The sequence below is a fragment of the Lagopus muta genome, chromosome 3 (genome assembly GCF_023343835.1).
Source record: "Lagopus muta isolate bLagMut1 chromosome 3, bLagMut1 primary, whole genome shotgun sequence".
Taxonomy (NCBI): Eukaryota; Metazoa; Chordata; class Aves; order Galliformes; family Phasianidae; genus Lagopus; species Lagopus muta.
In genome coordinates this window covers 32,697,419-32,725,015 of record NC_064435.1, presented here as the reverse complement: position 1 = coordinate 32,725,015, position 27,597 = coordinate 32,697,419, and the positions used below count along the sequence as shown (strand labels likewise).

The window sequence follows — 27,597 nt, the reverse complement described above, 5'->3', positions numbered from 1 at the left end:
CTTTCTTCTCCAATCCAGTTGCTTGCATCAGTCTGAACACTGCCCAGCACAGGTCCATTTGGGTACCCACACAGCACTCTACAAGCTTGGTTACAAATTGCATTAAGAAAGCATCTGTGCCCCATCGCATGATTGTGTACGCACAACTTTGGGGATACTCAGACCTCAATGGGCTCCTGCTGGCTACAAAACTGCTGAAGGTTCTTGGGAGTATTTACCTCTAGCAGCTGTGGCCCAGGAGCCTCCTGCCCAGCTGCCTCTGCCCCTGCTGAGGGATGCACAAAACACAGCACTCCACATTTCACTTGTATTGCAGTGTACACTTGCAAGATTTCAGGCAAAATGCAAACTGCATTCTGTTTCAGCTGTGGCCCAGTGCCTTCAGGATGCTTTACTTGATCTTTCCATTCCTTTTTGCAGTTCTCTCAGACTTCTGGCTTGGGGTTCTGTTCTTTTGGAGGCTTTGTTCTATGGAAAACATGTATCTCACTGAAACTGGGATACCTTAGGTCCCCTGGACTGCAAGGTGTTCTTTAGGTGCATTAGTTCATCAGGACCAAAGCTACCTTTTTGAGGAACTGTTTTGAGTCATCACTCTTCTGCTCCAAAGTTCCATTTATGTCAGTAGCTGTAGGCACTGGGGCAGCATGGCATGTATGGATAATACTGTGCCATTCTCTTTGGGGGTAGGAGAGCTCCCGTTTATTGCCTGGTTTCAGCTTTCATTCATTTGGGTGCAGCAAAGACAAGTCCGAGGGAGTCTATATTGCTGGGATTTTCAGTGAGGGGTACCTGAGGTATGTGTGACAAAGAGACAGGATGAAACTTTATCCCCTCAAAGTAATTAAGCATGTTTTTTTTTTTTTTTTTAATTTTCAAGATGACTTTGTATAACCAGAGACCGAAGGGAAGGAGGCAACACACACAAGGGGTCGGCTGGGTCACAAATCCAGCCTGAGCCCACCATGTGGCCAAGCGTGTGGTTGTTAGAACTGGCAGGTGCCAAAGGAGGCTCACACTGGAATGAGACAAGGAATGTGGTTTTGGGCACACAGAGATCTCACACCAACACTGCCGTTTGCAGTGGGCAGTTGAGGAGTATCACAGGATTTCTCTAAGCGGCAGCATATCTCAAAGTCCGGCTCTCAAGGGCTGCCATCCATCCAGCTTCATTCATGTGGACCTTCCCTGACCTACCCCTAAGAATGCATGCAACTGTCATCACTCTTCTCTCTTTTACCAAGCAGTTGGGCTGTGGACAGCCCTTTATCAGAAGTTGGGATTCAGCAATGCATGCAAAACCCTTGGCCACAGTCCCAGTACGGACTTCAAGTGGTCCCATACCTTTCCGAACAGAACCGATGGGTTTTGACAGGGAGCAGCCTGCGCTCCTGCCAGGCACAGCAGCAGATGCTGCTGCAGCAATGACAGAACTGTGATTTAGATCAGGTCAGAACAGCGGCAGTTTGTTGCTATAGCTGGAGGACACAGCACAGAGCAGCAGCGACAGCCTCTGCTGGTGGGAGCTGCGTTCCTGCAAGGCAGATACGGCTCATGTACACTTAGCAGTGCAATGCCAAAGCCTAACAGGAATCAAGTTGCATGAGTCTGTCACATGCACAAGTCTGTGCAACTGTTCATGGGCTATCTGTATTCTACTTTCTCCAGCTCAAGAATTAATTCATCACGTTTACTGTTTCAGGACATAATTTGAAGGCTATCAAGAGGCCCACTTGGGCCTTGGCATTTCTGCTTCCACACTTTGTGACCTGCTAGGCCAAGACAGAGGGCAGATTCCCCAGGCTGCCATTTTCCCTTGCCATAGTGTGATACCAAGCAGTGTTTTTTCTGCAACAGTGAGACACACAGCCTCTCCCCATATTGGTTATAGAATCATAGAATGGCCTGGGTTGAAAAGGATCACAATGATCATCCAGTTTCAACCCCTTGCTGTGTGCAGGGTCGCCAACCAGCAGACCAGGCTGCCCAGAGCCACATCCAGCCTGGCCTTGAATGCCTCCAGGGATGGGGCATCCACAACCTCACGGGGCAACCTGTTCCAGTGCGTCACTGCCTTCACAGTAAATAATTTCTTCCCAAGATCTAGTCTAAATCTACCCTCTCCAGTTTAAAGCCATTTCTCCTCATCCTATCCCTAACTGCCTTTACAGAAAGTCCTTATCAAAATGTTTTGGTAGAATGGAGAAACCTTTCAGTGGAATGGTGAAAGGATGACACTATTTGGAAGTCTTAATAATAACAACTACTTTAGCTTATAACATTTTTGACATAAATACCTGTTCTCCCTCATTCATTTCCTAGACGACAGCAGATGGTTCTTGTGAACAGCCATTCCTCTAGCTGCTTTTATCCTTTTCAGATAAACTCCCCATACATTTCCAACTTCCTTAAAACAACAGTGTGATGTGACAAGGAGAAGCAGGCCCTGAGTGTGCTCAGTCCTACTGTGTGCCGTTTGAGGTCTGCCTCTGCCCAAACCATCACCAAGGTGCCCGTTTAGGGCCGTGATATAGAGAAGCACTACTGTGATCTGTTTTTACACTAAGCCACTCGAACGTGATGAATAGAATTACTAAAAGAAAATATTCTGAGTAATTACTGGTTGGAATATATGAAACATTCTGCAACGGAGAGAAACTGCTGTGCTTGTTAAAGCTGCAGACTACTCTATCCCGCAGTGCTTCAGTGCTGCCTCCTACACCCTGACAAGAATAAATGAAGACACAACAGAAACACGTTGAAATCTCTAAAGCCATGTAAAACCCGAAGGCATTAAAATTTATTAAATGATGCAATAACAACAGAATTCTTTATTTACAATAGCATTATTTAACATCAAATAAGCAAATAGCATCGGCAAAGCAATATTAACTTGCATAAATGTATTTAAAATTTCTCTGAATATATCTACCTTTGCATAAACTGCTCACACTAGAAATACAAACATCAATGCAGGTGAACAAAGTGATGTTCAGAGTTAACTCCGCTTTGAAAATAAATCACAACCTGAAACACTGTAAGCTTTCTCCTGAAGAACCATAGTTTATATATTGCTTAATTTTACCCTTGTATAATCTTTTCATATACACACATCTCAGATGCAACTTCATGATGAACTGTACAAATAAAACCCACAAATGACATAAAGGGAAAAAAATTAAATGACAGTAAATGTTTGAAGAAACGTGTCCATCATCTCTATTGAACAACATAAAGATTAAGTGATGATGCACTTATTCCAAAATTGTACACAATTCACTATACAAATATAATACATCAGACAGCTATGTAGGAATATACAATACTTAAAAACAGATCTAAGGCATTATGCTAGATTTTAGCATTTTGAGGTTCTTGCACATAGCTTTTACCTGTAGTAAGAAACTTAAAAGATTTTGTTTTAGTCTACAAAGAAACACCAGGGAGAAAATTCTAATTAAAATCAAAGCCACTACAGTAAATTTTCTTTTGTGCAGAGAATGCTTTTGCTCTTAGGCAGCATACTACCATACAAATACTAGAAAACTTTTAAATTCACACCAACAATTAATGGCTTAAGTTGCATTTCAAAACTGATTGTGTATCTTTGGGTTCTGCGAGTGGAGCTGTGCCACCCATTTCATCTGCTAAGCCCATATGAATTCCATTTTTCAACAAAGATTAAAAAATGTATTGTATAAACTGCAAAAACATTGCTTTTAATTAATAGGCCCAAAGGGATGCCGGCGTGGGACAATATTTTCAAGATTGAGTACAAATTAATTCATTGTAGCAAAACAGCTCACTTCACTTTTTAAACTTACCACGTTACATGAACACTTAACCAGGCCGTATGACCATGTATATACGCTTATTTTTCACATTATGCGCCTTTCACATTTAGTAATGTAAGTAGAACACTGATTACTTGTTCTGTTAAACAAAATCCTAGTACTTTCTCCAACAAATTTACTGTATACACGATGAAAATACTGATAATGAAGGGAATTGATTTGGCTTTTTTGTTTCTATAGTGATCAATATGATCAGAAGATTCCTTCACTCACTTTTCTTTTTCTTTAGTCAGAAGACGACAAAGTCACGATGAACCCAAACTGAGCCAAAGTGATAGGTACAACCTCCTTCCTTTCAAAATGGCAATGGATGATGGAGTATCATAATCACTACCGATGACGGGGCTCTGCAGGTCTGTCATGGAACAGGACAAATTTCCACTTGTCCACTGTGAAAAAGAATAATCTATCTGAAGAGGTTACGGTTCAGAATTGAAAATGAATATAACAATTATTGGAAAACTCATCTACACTTTGTGTTGCATGAAGTTGATTCATTCCAATTTAGACATTTCTCATACAAATAACATTTTGTCAGATACAGAACGCAAGTATAACGCACATGTTGGTGCAACAATGAGGCTGCGGATCTCAGGGCTGATGGCTAGTTTGGTTTTCCATCAGAACACAGGCAAAAGGGTGGTTCAGTGACCCAGTATTATTTCTGAGTTTGACAGCCAAATACTGACTGCTGAAAAGCCTGAAAAGCGTTGTTTCCCCAGAGTCATGGCACTGCCCTCCTTAGAAACCGACAGCACCGAATGTTTCCTTGACAATCATATTAAGGAAATAGACACCTTCTGAAGAAACAACCTATTTCAAACCACCTTCCCCGTATTTCCCTCAGCCTTAATATGGAATAACTATAGTCTATTTTCAATCCCACCTGAAAAATAAAACAGAACTGATTAAACGGCAACAGAATGGATGTTTTACTCCCAAAAGGCATAGCTGATGAGACATTATAAAATGCATTGCATTTTACATGACATCCAAAAATTTGCGTTCAGGTTAGAAAGTTTGAGGGCAAGGGGTGAGGGAGAAGAAAAGAGAGGTCAAAAACATCAATTTCTCAATATTTCCAGTCCTCAGAAACTGATGTCAGTTTAGTAAAAGATTATTCCAACCACAGTGGGCAAGAAAAAACAACAACACCCTAACAGTGGCCTGCTTAGTAACAGTTAGTTTTTCTAAGATTTGTTATGAAAGAATATAAACATACAAAAATCAAGAATCGGTTCCTACAGTGGCTGCATATAATATAGGTTAGATAAATGACATTATGAGCAGAATCACAAGGTTTAGAAAACGAGAAGTCTCAAGCCTACAAATTAGGGCTAATCAAGGCATTGTGATTCTTTACAAAACACTTTTCCAGGAGACACACACGGCTAAGAAGATATCTAATTTAATACTGAAGTACCTCATTTGGAATCAACTTCACAACATGTATATCTCACAAAAATTATACAAGTAAAACACTTAAGTTTTCAACTTAAATTATTGCTTGTTTACATATAAACTGGATTTTATGTACCTTACAAAACGTCCTCATAGTCCACACTGCTTTAAAATAATCAGAAACACACGATAGTGGTGAAGTCTGTAGTGATATCTGCTATCGGTATTACATGAATTGTTATTCCCCTGACTAGGGGGGTGGGAACCAGGAATTAGTCATGCCTTAAAGCAGGTATCTTTAGCTCTTTGATATTATGCACCAATTCTGCCACTACCATAATCAGTACATGCATTATCATTGAACACTGTTGCTGCTCAGCAACCCTAACTTGCCGCCCAGATTGCTGGAAACACACCTAAGGAAATAAAGGGGGTAACTTGTTTTCTAATTGTTAGAAGGAAGAGGAAGATGACAGAGGTCAGGAGAGCCACTTGCAATATCAAGATTTGCTGATCGTTGGGAATCGAATTAAATAAGAATGTAGCAAACGTCTCTTTTTGGACTCGTGACTTTGCATTGAAAGTGTTACTAAAAAACCCAACCGAAGCGCCCCTTATCAACAGCCCTCTCACAGGATAGTTCTCATCTCTCACACAACTCTAATCCCATTCAGAATTGCTCGGTGCAGTTTTCTTCATCGGTCCGTCCTCTCCGACGTGCCGGCAGCAGGAAGGGCCCCTCAGAGGTCCTGTCCCGACCCTCCTCGTGCACTCGCCGCCCCAAAACACAGGCCTTAGTCTAAAACACCAGTATGCAGACAGAACGGAATCCTTTGCACCAGAATGAGTAAGCCAGGGAAAACAAAGCCAAAAACCAAGGTCTAGAACTAAACGAAAACAGAACAAGAGCATGGTTGTTTTTTTTTCCTTAAATACATACATTTAAATACATTCAATCTGACACGGTTTATGAAAACTGCCTGTCAACATTTACTTCGCAGGAGAGATCTAAGTTGCACTAAGGTGAATGCAGTGAACAGACTGAGCAATGTCTGTATGCTATAGCCTCAGACTGTCGAAGAGGAGGCTGCTCCCAGCGACGAGGCCCCGCGGACGGCAGGGCTGGGCCCAGCGGCACTGGGTGCCGGCGTGGCTGCGGCGCGACAAATGGGTGCAGCTCCTCCAACTGGGAAGGGTGTGGGGCCGGGCGCCCGCTCAGCTGGAGAAAGGAGCAACCACACCGCCCTCAGGGTCAGCAGTATTTCTGCAAAAAACAGAGATGGAGAAACGGAGGTTTAATTGTGTTCCTGGCTTCTTTGTTCCTTCCAGCTACTGCAGATATTGTAACGAGCTGGCATCATCTGCCACTTGTAGACTGCCTGTAAATGCACAGCAACATGGGCTTAGAGAAGTCTCATACCTGAAGTACCTATAAAATGTCTGGAGGAGACTCGGGGGAGACGTTATTGCACTCTACAACTTCCTGAAGGGAGGTTGTGATGAGGAGGGGTTTGGCCTCTTCTTTCAGGCAACAAACAGGACCCGAAGAAATGGCCGCAAGTTGTACCAGAAGAGGTTTAGGTTGGACATGAGGAAAAACCTTTTCTCTCAGAGAATGGTCAGGCACTGGAATGGCTGCCCAGGGAGGTGGTGGAGTCGCCGTCCCTGGCAGTGTTCAAGAGGCGTCTGGATGAGGAGCTGCAAGATGTGGTTTAGTGCTTGTGTGGCAATGGTAATGGGAGGATGGTTGGACTAGATGGTCTTGTAGGTCCTTTCCAACCTTGTGATTCTGTGATTCGATGAAATGTCTGTGTGTTACAGATGCACATTTTCAAAAGAAACAGCCATCCTGATTCAATTTCTCCTTCAAAAACCATAATTAAGAAGGGGAATAAGAAAGCAAAAAAAAAAAAGCTTCAACTACCAACCCCCAGAGATGGTCTTTACTTCATGCGTATTGCAGTGTCCTTACACAAACAGAGGACAAGCTGGTTTCAACTGAGTTAATTATCCCGTACTTTCTTCTTATTATCATTACTTTTTTAAAACCTCAGGATGTGGTTTTCATGGTTGTTTCAGGATCATCCCTTCCAGTGACTGCAACCTGTGCCACTCTGCAGATTCCTGCTCCCATGTGGCTTCAGGGTCAGGCAGGTCAGACAGCTAATTTAGCTGGAAACCACTAGTTTTTTTTTTTCCCCTCAGGCTGTTTCCCACTTGTACCCAGTGGCTCCTCACTGGGCAGCCTCCCACAGTGCAGGAGGCAGGGCTCAATGCTCAGGGATGGCAGCAGGAGCTTCTCTGCCAGCCCATGTGAACACCATTTACCTATCTTCTGGAAGCCATCCACACAGTCCCTTAGACTTTACTGCCCTTTTCTTTGCAATCACAGAAGGGCTAGAAGCACACCTTCACTGTCAAAGAAAGCCACTGTGGGAAAGCATCCCACAGACTGGGAAAGAAACATCTGAGCTTCGGTACCTAGAGTGGATATTTAGCAAATAGTATCTCTACAGAGATGCTCAGTAAATTCTTCAAACTATACCAATTCACCAAACTACACCAGTGACCTGAATAAAAATGCTCTTTAATGCTTTTAAAATTATTATTATATTTCTACTCTAACAAAAATCTATTTTGTAGGATGATTAAATATATAAAGGAGGGAGTAACACAAATGAGTCTATTTCTGGAATTGTTTTTCCCCTCCCTCTTGTTTAGATATAGCAAAAGCAAGGAGGACATTAAGGAAATTGGCAGATTATTTCCAGGCCAATATGGAAAGTGGGAAAAATTACTGCAAATTACTTCCATACTGATTCATATAACTTGAACATTAAAAAAAGAATTCTAAAGGTTTACAAAAAAGCAATCTGAAAAACCTAAAGCTTACACGGTATTCCCCAGGTGTTCACTTCTAAATAAAGGCAAATTCAAACATTTACAACATGAAATTAATAAAAAGAAATTTGTTTCAATAACCACAAAACAAAAATTCTTAGTATTTCAGTTGCAACTACATTCAGCCTTTCAAATGAAGGGTATTCAGAGCTTTGAAAGACAGAAAATTCTGTTTTCTAGTTAGTTTGAAAAACAGCTTCTTGTTTAAATATTAGTATCATTCCTTCATGTCCTAAAAGATCTGAAAATTTTATCCATAACATGTTAAAATGAAGTGAAACAGTATTAAGGACACAGAGTAGAATAGTAAACACCGAGATCTGACATCCACGGTTACAGGGATTTCAGCAGTACCACGGCATTTCCTGGCTACTCAGCTCTAATCAGAACGGATCCCTTTAAGTAATCCAGTTGTTGAGATCAAATTTAAGAAACAATGAGAAAACCCTCTCCAGTCTGCCTGATGAATTTCTCAGTTTCTCATTTGTCACATTAATTTCTAGGCTTTTATACGTTAATTCCACAACTGTCAAGGGATGAAGCCCATTAATCCTCTCTTCAGCTTTCTAATTACACAGCTTGTGCTTTAATGTAAGTATCTTACATAGGAGTGTAGCACAGAAGTAGTAGCTACTTAGTCTCTATTACAGGTCACAGTTCTGTAACAGATATATATAGCACACATAAAACATTATTCATCAACATTTTCCTCACAGTCAGAGCTGCATTAGTGGAATAAAACTAAAATCACAGAGTGCCATGAGGTGTACCCTTACATTACATCTTTTCTGTCTCTTTTAAAACATCCTTTAGACTTTCCTTTCTTCTCCTATCTTTCCTCAGTCATATCCTATATTTTATTCTCTGCATTTAGCTTCTCTTAATGCATGACATCTAACTGGTTCAGCAACGCTAGTTGGGAAACCACAAATGTAACTCCTCAGCATAGGACAGCTTCCACTGTAGCAGAATACTTTGTGTCTTTCTGTTAAGCTCCAAAATGACGGTGACACTGCTGCAGGAAGAATCCTGTATGCACAGATCCTCCACCCCAGAAACAGGCACTGCTCACAGGAACCAATGAGCTGTGTCAAGAAATTCCTTTCGGGAAGTTTTAAACAGGTGTGTAAAAAGAGGTGACTACTTCTTCCTCAGCACCTTCACTGCCTTCATTTCCTTTTATCTTAATATATCTGCAGTCACTTACTGTTTTGCTTCCCCCTATTACTCATGTTTTTCCCCCCTAACAATTGAAAACTTTAAATTCTGCTTTTGGATTCAGCATAAAAGGGATTTTAAAAAAATTAAATCCATCTTTCTGATTTCAACACTGCACGCAAGTAGGTGGCAGTAAGTGATTAAATTAAGAATGGACTTTGAGCAGGTTATAAAGCAACTCTTGTAGACATCATGGTTTGATCTACCTGTTTTGATTACTTTTGAAGACAACTTCTTGCAAAGTGTGTGTCATAGGCCAACAAGCTAAATAAAGACCATCTCTCTTACGGTGTTTCATATTCAGATCTCTGCCCCTTGCTGCCAAAATCTCGCTATTGCTCTCTGGTCATTTTCCATATGTTTAGTCTACCTGAATCACTTTTGCACTAAAGCTTCCCAACAGATAAAAAATGAAACAGAATAAAGAAGCTAGTGCTCTGTGATCAAACATTTGCCCAGTGCTGTGCACCAAGTTGTTCAGGAAACAGATGCACGTAAAGCAGCGTGTGTTAAAGCCTTACCATCCCTTCCTTCTGAGGAGCAGAAACTGGGCGAGCAGGCCAGCAGCCACTAGATGGTGCCTCCCCCTGCTGCCTGCCTGCACACTGCTGGCACAGGCTCTTCACCCTGAGAAGCACCCGTATATTATTTTCCAGCACACAGGTTTCCATGTGAGGCTGTATACAAAGGTCAGCTTCATGCTTTCAGATGGGTTTGCACAGCTGCGATGCTTGGAGCACGCAGGGAAAATCAAATCCCGTTTCAAATCAATTCAGGTCTCAAAATATTGGGTTTGTTGTAACAAACTTATTTTAAAAGAAAGTTATTTCCATTAAAGAAAAGTCTTCCACTGAGGAGGGGCCCAAAAAAAGCACCTTGTTCACCTGGCCTCATGCTGAGATCTCTACCATGTCTGTCCTTAAACACTGTTACTGCCTGGAACACAAATCTCATTTGAACTAAGCAAACACTAATTACACCATCAGTTGGAGATTTGTGTGCAAATTAGTTTAGTACCACCACTCTTCAAGAACAGAAAGTAATAAATTAAATAATTCATGAAAATTTTGCCTTACGTATAATGTAAGAAGTGGAAAAACAGGCAGGATGAAACATGAAATGGGTTAAGCGTGCAGCAGTGCAAATATACATCAACAGTCTTTCCCATCATCAGCAAAATAGTCATGTAATTGCTCTTAAAAAGCAAATACAACTATAAATAAAAGTCTGCTGAATGCAACTGTCTGTTAATTCAATAATGTAATGTATTCTGTTAATGTAAATGCATTCTGTGTTCACTCCAATAATGCTAGTGGGATCAAAGGAGGAACTTAATACAGAGTCACCTAAAGATGAATTCAAAATGTAACTGTATAAGACTTACCAGCACCCTAGGTACCCTTAACTTTGTAAATAAAAAGATACTGCATCCACTCTAGACGACAGTATATTCATAGTTCAGTAGCCTCTGAATGCCACCTCTTACCCGTGTTGCATCTCCGTCCTGCTTTATCATATCCATTCCAGGCAGCTGGTTTGGAAATAGATTGCCTCCCCTCATAGCAGGATCACTAACCTATTGGTAACAAGATATTAAGGAGAATGAATTAAAAATATGTCGGGAAAAGGAGTGGAAGTTAAAGTAGCATAAACTACTGATCTACTTGCATATATCAACAAGTACATTTGAAGTGTCAGTAATCAGAAAAGCAACCATAGAGCTGAGCACCCTTCTTGTGCAGCATGTGTTTGACTCGTATTATTCTGCTTCACAGTCAACAACGAAGATTTCATTCCTGATACTATGACCTCTGTGCATTGAACAAAACAGGCTCCATAAACTAGGTCAGTAATATTTGTAAGAGGACTTGTCTGGTATGAAAGTCCTGAAAGCAGAAACTTATAACTACTTTCCTAACCTCAACGACACACAGCTTTTCTGTTTTTACAAACTACCAGGTGATTCTTTTAAAGCCTGGTAATGCACAAGCTGAATTGCACTGACTACTGATTTAGTGTTAAGAGCACTTTTTTTTTCTTCTTTTTTCTTATGAACAATGGGAGGAAGATAGCATTAAACAGGAAAACCTGCAGCTGCATGCTTTCCTAATTGGATGGGCTCAAAAATTTTATGAGCAGCCACAGGAAAATATCAAAGCTGTGTATGTCTGCACAACTAAAGCGTCTGTCACGCTTAGTTATGTGGAAAGGGTGGCTTGCCAAATTTACAGTCTTAATCAAAGGATTAAATCTTACCATGTAGGAACTGATGTAAAACACAAATCACTGCCCGTCAGCAAGGGGCTGAAGCATTACAAGATCCCTTCCTTACAAGTTTTAAAGGAAAAACACATCTCCCTGGAGAGTCTTGGTTAACTCATTTCTCTCTCTCTTCCCTCAGTCTAGGTGTAGGTGACAACAGTGAAGAGAGTCCCCTCTAGGTTTTGCTGGAAGGAAAAGGCATTTTCTGTGTCACCTGCGCTTTAGGACTCTTGGTTGCCAAGGAGAGGAGGTTGTGCCACTGCTCGCTTCAGCTGCAGCAGCTTGCTGCAGCAAGGGAGTAAGACTTTCATCTACCACACCAAAGTCCTCTTGTTTCAGGTCCTCCTGACTGTTTCTGTTGCTACTCAATGATTTTGCAGAGTTGCAAAGCTCACTGCAATAATATGACTAGAAAGGTGGTTTCAAACGCTACCAGAGACAAGATTGCTGTCTAACAGGAAAGGTTACATCTTTTAAAAAATATTTTAAAGCTTAAATATTTTTCCAATGAAATTTTCAACTCTAAAAATACTCAGCGAAGTGCTGGAAGTCTCCTAGCAATGCCAGCTACTTTTTATAGGAGATGGACAAATTTTTTTAAGCTTGAATAAGAAGATTTACATCAGAAAGGAAGAGAATCACACTATTTCATTTTGAAACAAAGTAGAAACAGGTCCAAATGTCTTTTGTATTTTGTTCACTGGACAAAGGAAGAAAAAAATAAATAAAAAGCAAAGCCACAAAACTGTATCCTACTGAACTGAAAGTAATTTTGGGGACAAAAACAAGAATGTGTGATTTGCACCGTGGCAGTTAGGAGAGTCATGGAAAAGGAAACTGTGTGAAGTTCCAGTTACAGAATCTCCCTGCTAGCGATGACACAAAAATCCTGATTTGTAAGGTAACAGGTATAAAAACCCAAGCAATCAACAAAACAACCCTACAGTGTTTTGTTACATGGATGTATTTTCTTCAGAAGACCTTGAAACATAAAATATCCCACATGAACTTCTGTGACTGCAACAACAATTAGAAAAGTAAGGAAAAGGACAAAGAAATTGAGGAGCATTTATCATCTTTTTGAAGGCCAGTAAATTGGTATAACTATATATGAAATGTGACTAAAACAAGGCAGGACATGTTTTTCAACCCTTTTGCATTTAGACACATTACTACAGCTGCCTGATGATAAAATGGATGATAAAATGATGATAAAATGGAACTATTTACAACATGTCTGTAAGAAAAGTTTTCTTCCACTGTATGGCTCCCTTCATCCAGGATGCTGAATACAATCAAAATACTTTTTCAAGATAACTCTCAGTAAATGCCATGATAGCTCTGACCTCGGGATTGCTGCCCCTATGAACAAAGAGCTCCTCTAGAGAACACCTAGAAAGTGGTTTATTTCATGAACTGAAATGTTTCCTCTCTTGCAGAGGCTTCGGATTGCTCCTCTGACAGTCCAGTAAATAACATGTGTCCATGAGGCAGAATAAATAAAAAGCAAAAGCACAGCAGCAGTCCATTGTGTGAACAAGATGACTACGACGAGGAGACAGGAAGGTACATTAATGGTGCAGCACAGAGAAGGTTTAGACTTTCTTGGCCCTAGAGAAGCTGTTTTGAACATAAGGAACTGTATTGACCTGGCAGCCAGCAATTCAGGATTGCTAATGCTAATTCCTAGAAGATGTACTAGGAAGAGCAGACTGGAGAGCTTTAATGTAAAATTATGTAAATAATTGTAATAATAATGTAATAATGTAAAATTATAAAGGAGATGATACTGAGACAAGGTCTCATCCCTCAAGTATGTAAAAGTCTCTAAGCATCAAACATAGCAAGTCAGGGTGAGCACAACATTTTGGGCATAATCATCATTTTCTACATGGTGCTGCTGGCAGCCTAGGCAGCAAACAAGAGAAGCTGGAGATTAACCAGTATGAGCAGCTAAACATGAAGTTTTGTATTTCTGAGCCCAGGATATGATATGACTGTATGATACAGTATAGTGCTGCACAGTGAGGCAGGAGTCAAAGCCAAACAAATCTGTCTCGTACCAGAGGTAACACACCTGTTTCTCAGCAGGTAAATCAGCCTACACATGGATTTTTACTAACACATAGTATCTATTACTTCCAAAATCATCCAATAATACGTGAAGTGCCTTTTGAACACACTTATAGCATGACTATTATTCGTTGTGGTCAGAAAGAAATGAGCATACAAAGTTAAAATGTTAAAAGTTAAAATACAGTCATTCTGAAAATCACCAGTTACAAAAAAAGAGTTTAGCACAACCTAAATAAATTGCTAAGTAAAGTTGTGAAATAATATACCTGTAAAACAGGCAAAAAAATCTATTGTTAACATATGAGTATTTATTTATTTCTGCCTCTCTAAAAAGAAAATGCGAAGCAGCACAGCAAGCATTCCTGGAGAGAAAAAAGTAGTGCTTTGTGGCACAGAAGTGGCCTCCCAGCTGCCAGCTGGACACATCTGACCTAGATGAAACATAAAAACATTTGCTAGCAGACTGCAGATGACACAGCACTGGGGTGGTAAATCAGGAGGAAAACAGGTTAATGTTACAGAATGAGCCAATCTACCTTTGTTAAACAGACTTAATCTGACAAATGCAACTGAGTGTAGACAAAGGGAGGGGAACACACGTTTGGGAACAAAGAATGTAGGGTTTGTTTACGCCGCATCTAGCAGGTCCATATGATATGGGGATCGTGCTGTGGGTTTCAGTATGAGCTCTCTGGTGTGACGCTGTCACAAACAGAGGTAAGGCAATCAATCCCTCTGTACTGAAATTACAAGCAAAATTTGACTCCAGACAGCTTTTGTGAAATCACCACGGCCAGTTACTGTGCGTGCTCCTAGAAAGATAATGGAGTTTAAAGTACATTCACAACAGGGACTGGAGCGCTGAAAAATAAATATTGAGATGAATGAAGAAATTCAACTTATCTAGTTTACTGGAAGTTAGATAAATGTTATCTTGAAACAAAATCTAGTAGTCTAACAGGAAGGAAAAGCAGTGCAGCAACTGTGCCAGTGGAAACAGCCGTCTGCATGGAAGTCTTTGAGATAAAACCAGATCTCCTTCCATAATGTTAAATTTCTTAGTTGAGGTTCCTGGGGAAAACCATGGAGCATGGGCATGCTGATAAACCAAAATGTGCTGTCATCTTCAAAGCTCCACTCCTTTTTTAAACTGTTGTTTGACTACATTAAAAATGCTTAAGAGCACGTGCTTGGGAACTAGTAATAATAATTCAAAAGTTTGCTGCAGTTGGACTTGACAAGTGGAAATATCAGAGAAGGTGACAGATTTGGCAGTATCAGAATTACTTCAGGTTACCAGTAGGCAGCAGCTGTAGAAGACAAATGTGATCCAGGGCTATATCTGTCAGTGTACTCTGAGAGAAATGGGGAAGAACTAGTGTTATGGCACTGGTGTTTAGGAGACACTGATTCAAACCAGAACAGCTGCAGATAAAAAAAAAAAGAAAAGGAATGTAAAGACCACAAGAAGAGACAGAAACAGGCTGGCTTGTTTAACTAAGCAGAAAAAAAAATCCAGCCAAAACCCCAGAAAAACAACTATATAAACACAAAACAACATGAAAACAACAACAGAATTGTGTTAATAGAATGGCTCTTTTTAAAATACAGAAAGAGGAAAAGCTAAAGGGCAATATTAGAGAAGTAAATAGCCTGTTGTCAAATTTAGGCTGGAAAAAAAAGACAATTATTAACAAGTAAATGATACGGCCAGCTTTAAAGTGTTATTTAATCACCTCAGAAAAAAAACGTTTGCAATTTTGTTGACCATAGCAGTAGAAAGTACCAAAAGACATAAGTGGTATGCCTGCCAACATTTCTAAGAAAAGTCTCTAATTTGAAATCTGCACATTAAACAAACCAAAGTTCAGTTCTGAAACAAGCGTATGAATCTGTTAAGAGAACTTGTTTGTCAAATATTTTTAATGTACCACATGCATTTAATGATGAGCCTACAAATGAAAATGTTAATTTCCTTATATCAGATGCCCTAACTAGCAGTCCCAAATGAAAAAAAAATATGCAAATCTCTCCTTGGCAGAAAAGAACAGGTTACTTACTGGTTTAGCAATCTGTTTTATATGCCCCACATTACAAGAAGTGTGGATTTGGAGCTTACAAAGATGCCAGCACGATAGTTGTTGAAGTTGACTGCTTGTGCTCTGGTACAAAGAAGCAGAAGCATTTTCCACTTTGCCTGTGCCAGCATATTTCATTCTTACCTGCCTGCCATTGAGCCTTAGCTTTGAGGGCTGGGCACAGACACAGGCCCAACCACTGTGCTGTGGCAACTTACCTACTGAGAACAGAAGCTAGACTGGCACACATTTTCCACAGAAGTCCAGGATCTAGTACTGTATGTACTGGCTATAGTGGTGCTAGCTCAAATGGGAAATTTGGTTGCGAATGATGCTTTCTATCTCATTAGTCACTGGTTATCTGAGTGCAGAGCTAAAAACAAAGCCTTTTCAACATAAACATTTCTTAAGAAAACTAAGAAAAGAAACATAATGGCTTACAGCAGTTACAGCCCAACACAGTGGACCTGAAAAACTACTGAAAGTCACAGAAAATCCTCTAGCTGTCATCTCAAGTCCTTAAATTCTCACCTGCTCAGGACCCATGGAGGACAACCCTGATGTAGGCACAGAGGTCGCTGAGGTCATGCTGATCTGCCCTGTCATCTGGTTCATGTTGTTCATACCACTTGTGTTGGTTGCCATGGATACATTGATGTTCATGTTATTATTGTACATGCTGGTGCTTGCTTGCTGCCCAAAATGTGGTGGGGACTGTTGTGAAAACATGCTATAGCAAGGAATGGAAAAAGCAATGTGTCAGAATGCTGAAGCCACTAGGAAACTGCTCTCTTTTTAATATATTTTAAGCTAGAATTTGTACATATTGTTGTTTATCCCAACCTCAAAAAAAAAACAAAAAAACAAACAACTACTTTTCAGCTGCATCAGTGTCTAAGGAATAGATTTTCAAAACATAAGTTCCCATGTCTGTGCATAAAAACACATGCCTTTGCGTGTGAAACTATGGCAGAGTACAAATCTGTTATGTGTATGCAATAACAGCCAATTAGCTGCTGAAATTTGTCGTCACATATTATAAATATATTCAGGAAAGCAATTTTGGGGGGGAAAGGAAAACATCTTTTTTCCCTTCCATCCTTAGCAAAGCATAGGACTGTTGAATCAGTATTGGATTTGATCTAAAAAGCCTTCTTTTTGCAGCAGAGGCTATTCACACATATGTATATCAGATTTGCACACACAATTACGGCAAGTGGGCTCACAAATATAGACATGCAGTTGTGCAGAAATTTATTTACTAAATCTTAGCGTCAGAAAAATGGGGCACTGTAAGAAACTACAGAACATCTGAGACAACTGCCCTTTATGCTCTCGTAAGGATATTTCTGAACAGCATTAAGTGTAACTGTGAAGGATTTCATCCCAGATTTTACTCAAAGCCAAGCGCTTTCTGGATGGTATCTTCCTTCTTGTGTTAAAAGTCACGAGAGGGCTTTTATATTTCCTAAAGACACTCCATTGTTTACACATCAGTCTTTTCTGCTCTTTAAACATACTCCAGCAGTCAATGAAGGAATTACTGCTGAAGATGTGTCTGTTTAGATCTAAAGCACTACAGGAGGACTGCTGCACGTCAGGTGGCACACAGCAGCCACCTCTACATCAACAGTTGATTTTCACCCTCCAGATGAGGAAATCCTTTCAGGGTTAGTGCTCAACCTTGCACTCGGGTACTCCACTATGTTATTGCCACACACTACCTGTTGTGAGACTTTCTTTACAGAGCCCTCTGTGGAATGCAGCCGCATTCCAGGTGCAGGAACAAAGTCCAAAAATCCCGCAATTCTCTTCCTTCTATCCCTTTTCAGGCCACCAAACCCCATTTTTAAGTTGTTATCTGGATGGCTGAAAGAGTACACTACGGATCATTGTGAATATCCAGTGGTTTGTGTAAAAACATTTGACACGTCTCCACTGTAGAGCTGCAGTTTAGTGAGCCATTAGTCTGCCCCTGCTGCAGTTTCAGTAGAAGCCGTGGCAGCAGTAGCTCTGTCTCCTGCAGATGCTTCAGGAAGACAATGAGGGAGAGGTACAGACAAGGATCAGGATGAGAGATGCATCAGTTGCTCTAAGGGGAACTCAGATCAGCCTCATCACTGAAATACTGTTTTTCTGGGTTTATTAAATATATATAAACAAGCAGGAAAAAGATTTGTTGTTGAGCTGGGATAGTAAAAGCAGCCTGAGAGCTTTGGGATGAGGAGACCACCAGCCTCAATTGACAGAGGTCAGTTACACAACAACCTGACAGATCTTCCCATGTTCCACTGAAAAACACAGATCATTGCCATCCAGAAACTCCTTGCTGCCTACACAATGTGTTCAACGCCCAACCCATTTAATGAGAACAGGCTGATTATAATAGTTACACTGACTGGGCACGGGCCTCAATTGGAAAGGTGACTGCATGCATGAGGCATGCTACGTTGCTCTCAGAGAATGATAGCTGATCCCAAATATGTGCAAGTACTGGATTGAACCTGGTTGCACTCCAGCGTTTGAAGTGGGAGGTGATATCCAGTCACTATAATTCCAGAGCAGTACAGAATGCATAGGCTATGGCTCAGCTGATCCAGCCATGTGGAAAGCACTGTGGGAGCACAACATTAAGATCATATGCAGAAGAAATGCATCCACACAAATGTTAGGAGCTGGAGCTCACTGTGCAGCGCAGTTGTTTCTTAAGAACAATTTTTTATCAGTTATCAGAGACAAAGCAATGCATTGTGTGGATGCACATCTTTTAGCTATGCACTCGCTTTGCCTTGTCTGAAGACAGTATTTAAACCAATTCATCAAGCCAAGTTGAAAACAAATTTCTTTGAGGACAGACCATTAGCAGCAAACAAATACATTTAAGCAACCCCATAAATAAGTGTAGACCATAAATTACTGCATTGTGCTGTATGCTCATTTTTGTTTCGTTCTGGATTTACCTGTTTCCACCCATATTCCCTTGTGCCCACCCATTCATCTCTGTAGAGGACTGATAGGCAGGATTAGCCTGAGTCTGCTGAATCATGGGGCTTTGTGTATGAGCAAGTCTTGGGGACATCAGTGGACTCTGAGGAGTGGTGGCCCCTGTGAAGCCTGGATCAGGCTGCTGACTAATTCCTAAAAAAGAAGGAGAGAAAATTAGCCAATGTACATTCAATGTTTAAAAAAACAAGAGCTCAAACCTGCAGACTTGTCTTTGCACTTATGTCACCTGGAACCTATAACCTTGCACCTTAATGTAGGACCTAGATATAAAGCAAGATGTCATCAACTCAATACTACGCATATAACTGCAGAAATTGTTTTGCTTGAGTTTGATAGCTACTTATGTGTCCCAACCATACAAGCACTCATCCCACTAGAGACCACAAACAGAAACACTGCTAAGTGAATTCTTTGCAGAAACTGCAGTCAAACAAATAAACCATTTGTTCTGCGCACAAACCCACTTTTGTGAAAGAAGTTATGCACTACCCATTTACTGCACAACTTTCAAACATTTGGTTAGAATTTAAAGTTTTTCTAAAGTTCCTACAGCCCTAGCACCTTGATTTCTCTGTCCACACAAAACTAGACAATGCTATTTGGTGAAAGCATTTAATGATTTTGTAAAATGAAAAAAAAATCTAGATGAAGAAAGCAACTTAGACTGTAAAATGCCAATTATGTGCAGAAATTTTGTTTTCAACCAAGACATTTTGGTCTTAAGTTCTTCAAGAACAGCATACTCAACAGAAACAAGCCACTCAATGTCAGCATATGGCTCAGGTGGTATGAAATCAATTTCAATATTTGCTGTTTGCATGACAACTCTGTATCTGAGTTTGTGTTATAAAAGGAGAATATCTTAATGTCTTTTCATTTTCATAAAGCAATTACAAACACGTACAGGGAAAGCACAGCTATGATTTAGAAGATGATTTGAAGTATAACAAACCAGTAAGAACAGATAGCAAATTTAGAACTGAGTGGAAATAATTTGTTTTGATTTTATCAAAAGAACTTCAAATTATTTTCTATAACTTTTACTCTCACTTAGTAGTAATGTAACTTTTACTTTTTACAGTTCTACTACTTATATAAAGCTGCATACAGCTTTGTAAAGCATACATATAAAATTATATTAGCTATCATATTACATACAGGTTCAAGGACAGAGACAGAAATGTCCTGTCTGAAACTAACTTTCATTATTTAAACTCAATAGCTAGTTGTTAATTTTACATTATACAAAGGATTGCAAAGATTTGGGAAGAATCTGTTGGGTATTAAAGCAATGCTTCATTACAAAAATGTAAAAAACTCCCAACCAATATAAAAATGATCTTAAAGGATCACGTACAGCTTCATACGCTGTTTCATGTGGTTTGCTGGCATAAATTCACATTCTTTGTTTGAGCTTTTACTGGACAAATTGATTTGTTTAGTCAAAATACAGAGTCTATCAAGTCTATAATACTGCCACACGTGCATGTGTGCATACACATTTGTACACTCACGTATCTATGCTCATAAACAATCACACAGATTGCACTTCTGCTATTGCTCAAGGAAAGAGTAGATCTCAGGGCGGTATTTGAGCTAGAAGAGTGGCAAGTACCATGTTACATTTGAGGACGGCTGTGAGGCCCAAACCTCTACTCCTCCCTGGGGAGCTGGGCAAGGAAGGGGCTGCGGGATGGGATCTTGGGGAGACAGTGGGGATAAAACAGTGCTGAAATTACAGAGTAAGGGCGGGTAGAACCAGTACCGTAGTTTGGAGGAAATGGGAACTGCTGTGCGTTCGCCTGTGGGATCCGTGGGTTGCTCATGGTTGCTGGTATGCCCCCTGTAGCAACCATGCTGGGGGTCATGCTCAAGCCCTGCCCTCGCATCATCAGCGTCCGCTGCTGCACCTGCTGCTGCTGCTGCATCTGCCGCTGCCGCAGGTGCTGGCTCAGGATCTCCCGTTGCCTCTGTGCCAGCATCTGTGCGTTGATGGGGCCCTGTAGGAAAATCACCACTACCTGTTAATAACCCCTGCAAAGGCAACACCACTGGAGCAGTCGGAGATCCCAGCTCTTTCTTCGTCTCCACCACACACCTAACATTAAATGGGGGAAAATCACCTTGCTAATGCTTCTGCTGAAAGGGTTGACAAGTGCAGGACAAGGGGAAATGGTTTTAAGTTGAGGGAGAGGAGATTTAGGTTGGATATCGGGCAAGTTCTTCACAGAGAGAATGGTGAGGTGCTGGAACAGGCTGCCCGAGAGGTTGTGGATGCCTGTCCCTGGAGGTGTTCAAGGCCAGACTGAATGGGGCCCTGGGCAGCCTAGTCTGGTACTGAATGTGGAGGTTGGTGGCCCTGCCTGTGGCAGAGAGGTTGGAGATTCATGATCCTTGAGGTCCCTTCCAACCCTGGCCATTCTGTGATTCAGTGATTCTGCTGGGAATGATTTCCAACAGCATGAGCGTCATCAACAGAAATAATAACGGCATTTAATACTGCAGCAATTTCTCATTGCAAAGAGGGCTCATTGAAAAAAAATGCAGCTTTAGGAAATGAGAAGTCTGGTTAAAAATGCAGTCATATCTACTTCTAATAAATAGCCATGCAGCTTGGGTAAATATGGGGCTCTCAGAAATAAAATAACAGAGAAATACCACTACAACAGTAAAATATCATTTAAATTGCATTATTAGTATTCCAACTTTAACATTTGTGGTGTTAAAAATACTGTAGCTTGGACTAATTTCACCAGGAAATGAGAAAATATAGGGATCTGTTCTAAAGTACTGTTTTCCTCACCTGAGTTGGCACCCCGGGCCTCAAAGACAGGTTCATATTGGAGACACTGCTGATCTGATTTATCAGTGGCTGCCGATTCTAAAGGGTAAAAATAGTTCTTAGTAGTAGAAAAAGAAAAGGGAAATGTTATATATATCTTTTTCCCAATTAGTAGGCTCGATAGTTTGAGGTCTTAGTTGTACAGATGCCAGCAGAAACTACTTTTCCTGTTCAAGTCCTGTTATTCACAGAATATCCAAATAACAACGCTGTCTTCACAGTTCCAATCTTGTTTGAGTTTCAGACTGGACTCCTGATGTTGACACCAAATCAGACCCTATCCTGATGCTTAAAGGCAGGAACAAATGATCTTTCTTTCTCCACTGAAGCAGTATTAATATCTTCTAAATAACACTATGAACTTATATGTTTAAAAATGACCCTTACAAGTAGACCAAGGCAAAAAAAAAAAAAAAAAAAGAGAAAAAAAAAGGATGTAGGTAATAGCTTAGGATGCAATGAAAAATAATGTACATTACTGGAAGATACACAGAATAGAATTCTTAAGGCTGGAAAAGACTACTAAGATCATCCAGTTCAACCATCAACCCAGCACCACTTTGCCCACTAACCCATGTCCCTCAGTGCCACATACACATGATTCTTGAACAACTCCAGGGATGGTGACTTTACCACCCCCCTGGGCAGTCTGTGCCAGCGCCTCACTACACTTTCTGAGATGAAATTTTTCCTAATATCCAACCCAAGTCAAGATATAACAAACAGAAACAGACCTATGAAAGTCCCAGGCTTAAATACTGTGCACAATATTGTGCAATATTATAGAAAGAATAAGGGAAAGCTGCAAAAAAAAAAAAAGATCTAAAACAGAGAATGTGAAAGGTGCTGTTCCAGAAAACCTCATTATGGCTTGTAAGTGAAACCAGACTGTTCTAAGCATACATGCAGGACACCCCGAGTGAGCCGATGCAGCGTGGCTCGTGCCATACCTGCTGTGCCTGGAGTCGGTGCTGCAGCTGGAGCCGCAGCTGGTTGGGCTGGCTCTGGATGATGCTGGCGGGCCGCAGGCCAGGCCGGGGCTGCATGCGCAGGGCAGCGTAGCCAGGGCGCTGCCCCATGGCGTGGAAGCTGGGGTCCTGCATGGGAGCATAGCTGCCCTGAGCCATCTGAGCCTGGGCCGTGTACTGCTGGGAGAAAACCTGAGCCTTCTGCTCCAGCAGCATGCTCGAGTCCTGGCCGGGGAAAGTCTCTGGGTCCACAGCCTGGCTCTGCAGAAATGTAGGGATGACATAAGCAGTTGGTGGGACATGGTTTCTACGTGATTGTCTGAGACTACGACCACCTGCAAGAACACCCTGCCAGCATATGAACACTTTTACATAGCAAATTATGTAAAACTTTTTTTTTCTTTGTATTATTATTGCATTTCTTTTTTCTTACAAAACAAGTCTAATTGCATGTTGATGTTACAACACATGTTCATGAAGACAAATTCCGCCCTTCTTTTCTCTTCTGTTTTTAAAACAGTGACTTGCAGTCTTTGTCATGTTTTTAGCATCACCATTTTATCATTATGTTAAATGAATAAAAGCTTGAAATGACAGATTTTGTAATAAAATCTGTAAATAAAGCGATGGCAGGATATTTTGCCATTGAATCAGAGACAAATTCAAAGACGTTACTAATGAATAAGGATGAGAAAGTAGATCTTATTTTAGATTTTAAAATAACAACTTGAAACAAAGATGCCTAAAACTACTACTGAAGCTAATGGGAATAAAGTGCCTAATTCTTTCAGGGCACTTCTGCACAAACTGATTACCCATTAACACAAAAAGCAAACACAATTCTAAACTCTATTCTAGGTAATATTTGCTCTTGCCAGAATAATTTTATAGCTTATTCCACACTGTCCTTGGAAATTGAGTTAATCTAAATTTCACTGCCCTCATGCAATAAAGATTTTAAGCTTTTCTAAGATGTGTGATGGATATTTAAAAAAAAAACATATTCCAAAATCTGACAGTTGTGTTATGTGTAAAACTTGTTAACCATTTCCACTAAGACATTTACTAAACACAAATATATTTAAGACTGAGTTTGAAATAAAACATCATTCGCATTTTTGGGCAGTGGTATTCCAAAAGTTATATGATACTGCATAGAAATTTCACAATGCAAAACTGAAGTTCACCAACAAATGACACTTCAGCAAGTTCTGTGTTGCACCAAGTTAATTCTGGGAATAGTTTTCACATGTCCAAAGCAAGATTTCATCAGTCCTATTTCATAGTTACAGATAGTGCATGGATATGGAGAGATAAAAGTAGTATCTAAAATACCGAGATAGTCAGAAGTTATCACCAGGCTGCTAATGAACTCTAGGAAGTGAAATGGGTGTTCTAGGCTTGTCTGAGAACATGAAATCATTATAGAGGCACATATGGCTGTTTCAGAAATACAATTTCGATGTCAGAAACATCAAGTACCAGCTTTCCTTCAAAAGCTTTTTTTGTTGTTTTTTTTTGATACATGTTTTTGCACTATATAGGACTGAAACGGACCAGAACCAAACGAAAGCTAGCAAAAAGAACTGTGGGAAAAAAAAGTACATCAAACAACTTAATGTGGCATGTTCCAAATTGAAAATAAATATATAATTCTAAGTGCTTGGAATGAAATTATTTGCTTCACGGTGAAGAATGACTATCCTTTATCTCACATTTATTAACTAAGGGAAAAAAACAAACAACAAACAAACAGGTGAAATGACAGTTTTGCCTATCCAAAAGCTTGATGTTAGTGTAATACAAAGGTCTTAATTCTGCTCCTCTGATCTTAGGTCTACATAACCTTTTTTGCTTCTTCACTTTGTCCTGTTTCTGGCCATGATCGTACCTTTCTCCCACCCAGAGCTGTTCCTCTGACCACCAGGTAGGCAAAAGCCTTTAATTTTTCAGTTTGGGTTGATTTAACTGTATAAAGCAGATGGGCACAGCAAACATCAAAACAAGAACTGGGCAAGGGTGGCATGAGAGATGTGGGAATTATAAAGCTGGGGCTGAAGCAAGCTTTTCAGGTGACAGCAAGCTCTTAGACTGACTTCCACTAAAATACACAACCTCACCTTAGCTTGTAAGAAGAATTCCCTTCTGCAACACACATTTTACCTCCATCTTACAAGCTATCCTTTAACCACAGTACCTAATGTACCTAATGCAGATTCCACTATACCTGGCTAACGAGTTCTGGTATTCCCAGAGCTCTGTCGATTTCTTCTAAGCCATCAAAATTTCTTAGTGCCATATAAAGCTGATCCAGGAGAGCACCTTCATCACTTGGTGATTCTGATGAAGGATGATTACACAAGAGATCATCTGGTGAGCTGCCAAACGGTTGCCTGTGAAAACATGAACACTGCGTTGGTAAACAGCTGCTGAAAGCTGAGAAATAGTATCAGTGGATTAGTAGTCAAACTGAACTAACAAGTGGAGACAGAGATTACTTTAATAGCTGTCAATTTTGTCTAGAAACCTACTCTGGATGAAAGTTTGGCCTCCCAAAGAAATATCTAAATAGCGTGGTTAATGCCTGTCAAGATCCTTCAAGTGCTGTGTATCCAACAAGCAAGTACACCGAGTGCACCCGACTGCTTATTTCCTGCTACAGAGAGAAGTGTATCAGCAGAGAGGCACAGAAGTCAGTAGAGAACACAACCAGTGAACACGGAAAGCTAAATAAATTTATTTTCGGGTAAGTATAACCTTGAATTTTAGATATTTTATTAAGTTTGCAATCACAAGTAGAGAAAAAATTCATTTCCTTAGTTACTCTTAACTGCTTTTCTATCACACTAAGCAAACTGAAGAGCCACAGAGGGGTCCAAAGATTGCCTGAATGTGTACAAATTGAGTAGCTGGAAGAGCTGGCCAAAAGCAGGAAGAAAAGGACATTCACCTTTTTGTTTGCAGTAAAACACGGTAATAATTCAGCACATCCTATGGAACTGCACACTTGGGTACCAGTTTATGTACTTGGCTATATGCCTCAAGAGCATCAGCAAGAATTGGGATACTGCCAGGCTGATGGGGCCCTACAAATCCTACCTACCTCACCCCTGGATTTGTATGCAAAGCACATACACATTTACAAAGACGGAATAAATGTTTATTCCCAACCTAAAGGAGGAAACTTACTGAGAAATTAACTCTGAAATTACACCTTAGCAGCAGACAAATGACATGTTTTTGCTTTGCACTGTTCACAGACTGTAGGGCTTCTATATCGCACACAGTGCTACAAGATTACAACAGCAAATATTAAGAGAAAAGCATTCTGTGAGTAAGGGCAGCTACTATGAGCACATGATGGTAGAATCCCTGCGGGACACTGCTTGTGACTGGCCTCCACCCTGACACAGAACCACTGATCACAACCCTTTGGCATCCAGCCAGCCAATTCCTAATCCATTGAACAGTCCTTCCTCCAAATCCATCCCTCTCCAATTTAGAAAGAAGTAGAGAGAAGGATGTGGTGAGGGACCATGACAGGGGCTTTGCTTTTAATGTATGTGGTTGCCATGAAGGTCTAATCTCTACGTCAAAGAAGAGTAGAAGGAAAGAGATGCATCATTGGGCTATACACCTAAAAACACCCTGAAGGACAGTAAACAGGACAACTAAATCTGTAGGTATACGAGCTATCTTTAGCACACTGCAAAAGCATTAATCAACCTCATATACAGAGAAGTTTCTACAACTCTCAAGATAGCATTATAAATCAGCAAAGATGAGGAATACACAGAAAAAAAAAATCTTTCAATTAAATTGCTTGCAAACTTTGAAGTTGACTTATAAATATGAGCTGGAAAAACAATCAGTCCATGGGGCTAGCAAGAAAACCTCGCCCAAATTGTAAATAGGCATGAATATATATGGTAAGAAAAAGTTTAAAACATTTGCTAAGTTCTTTGCACTATCCAATAATGACTTTTTTTCCAACTTCTTTTATAAACCAGAATGACAGTGTTTAACTTCTGTCTCAAGTAATTATTTTTACTCACATTTTGACTTTGTAAAGAGCTACATGATTCAATAGTCATGCAAACAATCACATCATACAAATTAAAATCCTAGGGCTTAATATAAAACGAAGAGACAGCACCAAACAATTCATCACTTCTGTTTTGGTCTAGATCATCAAAATACGATTACTTTCAGATACAACGCAACAGCATTTTTTTTTCCACCATCTCTAGCTACGACAAAACTGGAGAATTATCTCCCTGGCTTTCTGACCAAAATCTGAGGCCCTGTATTTTATGCACTAGGATGCATTTTGAAAAATGTGAAAAAGTAGAAAAGTAGCAGAGAATATGCCACAATGTTAAATTTATGTATAATATTGTAGGACATCCTTTTGGAATGAAAACTAAGATAACACAGTCAGAAGATTCAACTTCACACACTTTTTTTTTCCAACTGCTTCCTCTTCATTTCATATGATTTCTTTTTCAGTACTCCTCCCATCTGCTACTGGATAAGATATTCTTACATAGTTCAAAATATCTCAGTGTTTTTCCTTTGTCTGTCCATTTTGCACCACTTACATAGTGCACATATCTCCAATTTAAGCTATAAGCTTTTTGGGGAAGACATACAGGTCTTTTTAAGCAAGTGTAAACTGCTTCTTGTAGTCATGACATTATTTTAAAGGCATAATAACCAACAACTATTTTACATGAGAGTTAAAATAGGCTGTGATCCAATCTGGTTCTGGTTACCTGAGGAGAAGCTAACCTCCGGCAGCCTCCCCTTCACTTCATCTTTCTTCCCTTTTAAAGGAATCAGTTAAAAAGGAACAAACAAAAGAGATGTTGACAAAGTCCTGCACCACTAAAAACACTGCTCCCACACAGCCATGTTGTAAGTTCAAAGGTTTTTTTATTTAAAGTGACATTTTCCCACTTTTAGTTTTAAGTATCTTCCTTGTACGAGTC

General features: G+C 40.2%; 1 protein-coding gene across 8 annotated transcripts in view; it reads right to left on the bottom strand.

The window, feature by feature from the left end:
• Nucleotides 1-2,758: 2,758 nt before the first annotated feature.
• The window catches only part of NCOA2 (nuclear receptor coactivator 2), a 188,757-nt gene continuing 163,918 nt past the window's right edge, over nucleotides 2,759-27,597 (bottom strand). For 7 of the 8 annotated variants that reach the window (XM_048938909.1, XM_048938911.1, XM_048938906.1 and 4 more), the window contains 8 exons: nucleotides 24,834-24,999; nucleotides 22,589-22,867; nucleotides 21,600-21,677; nucleotides 20,562-20,796; nucleotides 18,751-18,928; nucleotides 16,322-16,520; nucleotides 10,861-10,950; nucleotides 2,759-6,519 (listed from right to left, as the gene is read on the bottom strand). In XM_048938909.1, the coding sequence (XP_048794866.1) occupies nucleotides 6,508-6,519; nucleotides 10,861-10,950; nucleotides 16,322-16,520; nucleotides 18,751-18,928; nucleotides 20,562-20,796; nucleotides 21,600-21,677; nucleotides 22,589-22,867; nucleotides 24,834-24,999 (1,237 nt within the window). In that variant the 3' untranslated portion in view covers nucleotides 2,759-6,507. The remainder of the gene's footprint in view (nucleotides 6,520-10,860; nucleotides 10,951-16,321; nucleotides 16,521-18,750; nucleotides 18,929-20,561; nucleotides 20,797-21,599; nucleotides 21,678-22,588; nucleotides 22,868-24,833; nucleotides 25,000-27,597) is intronic. The other variant, XM_048938913.1, reaches the window with a different exon arrangement.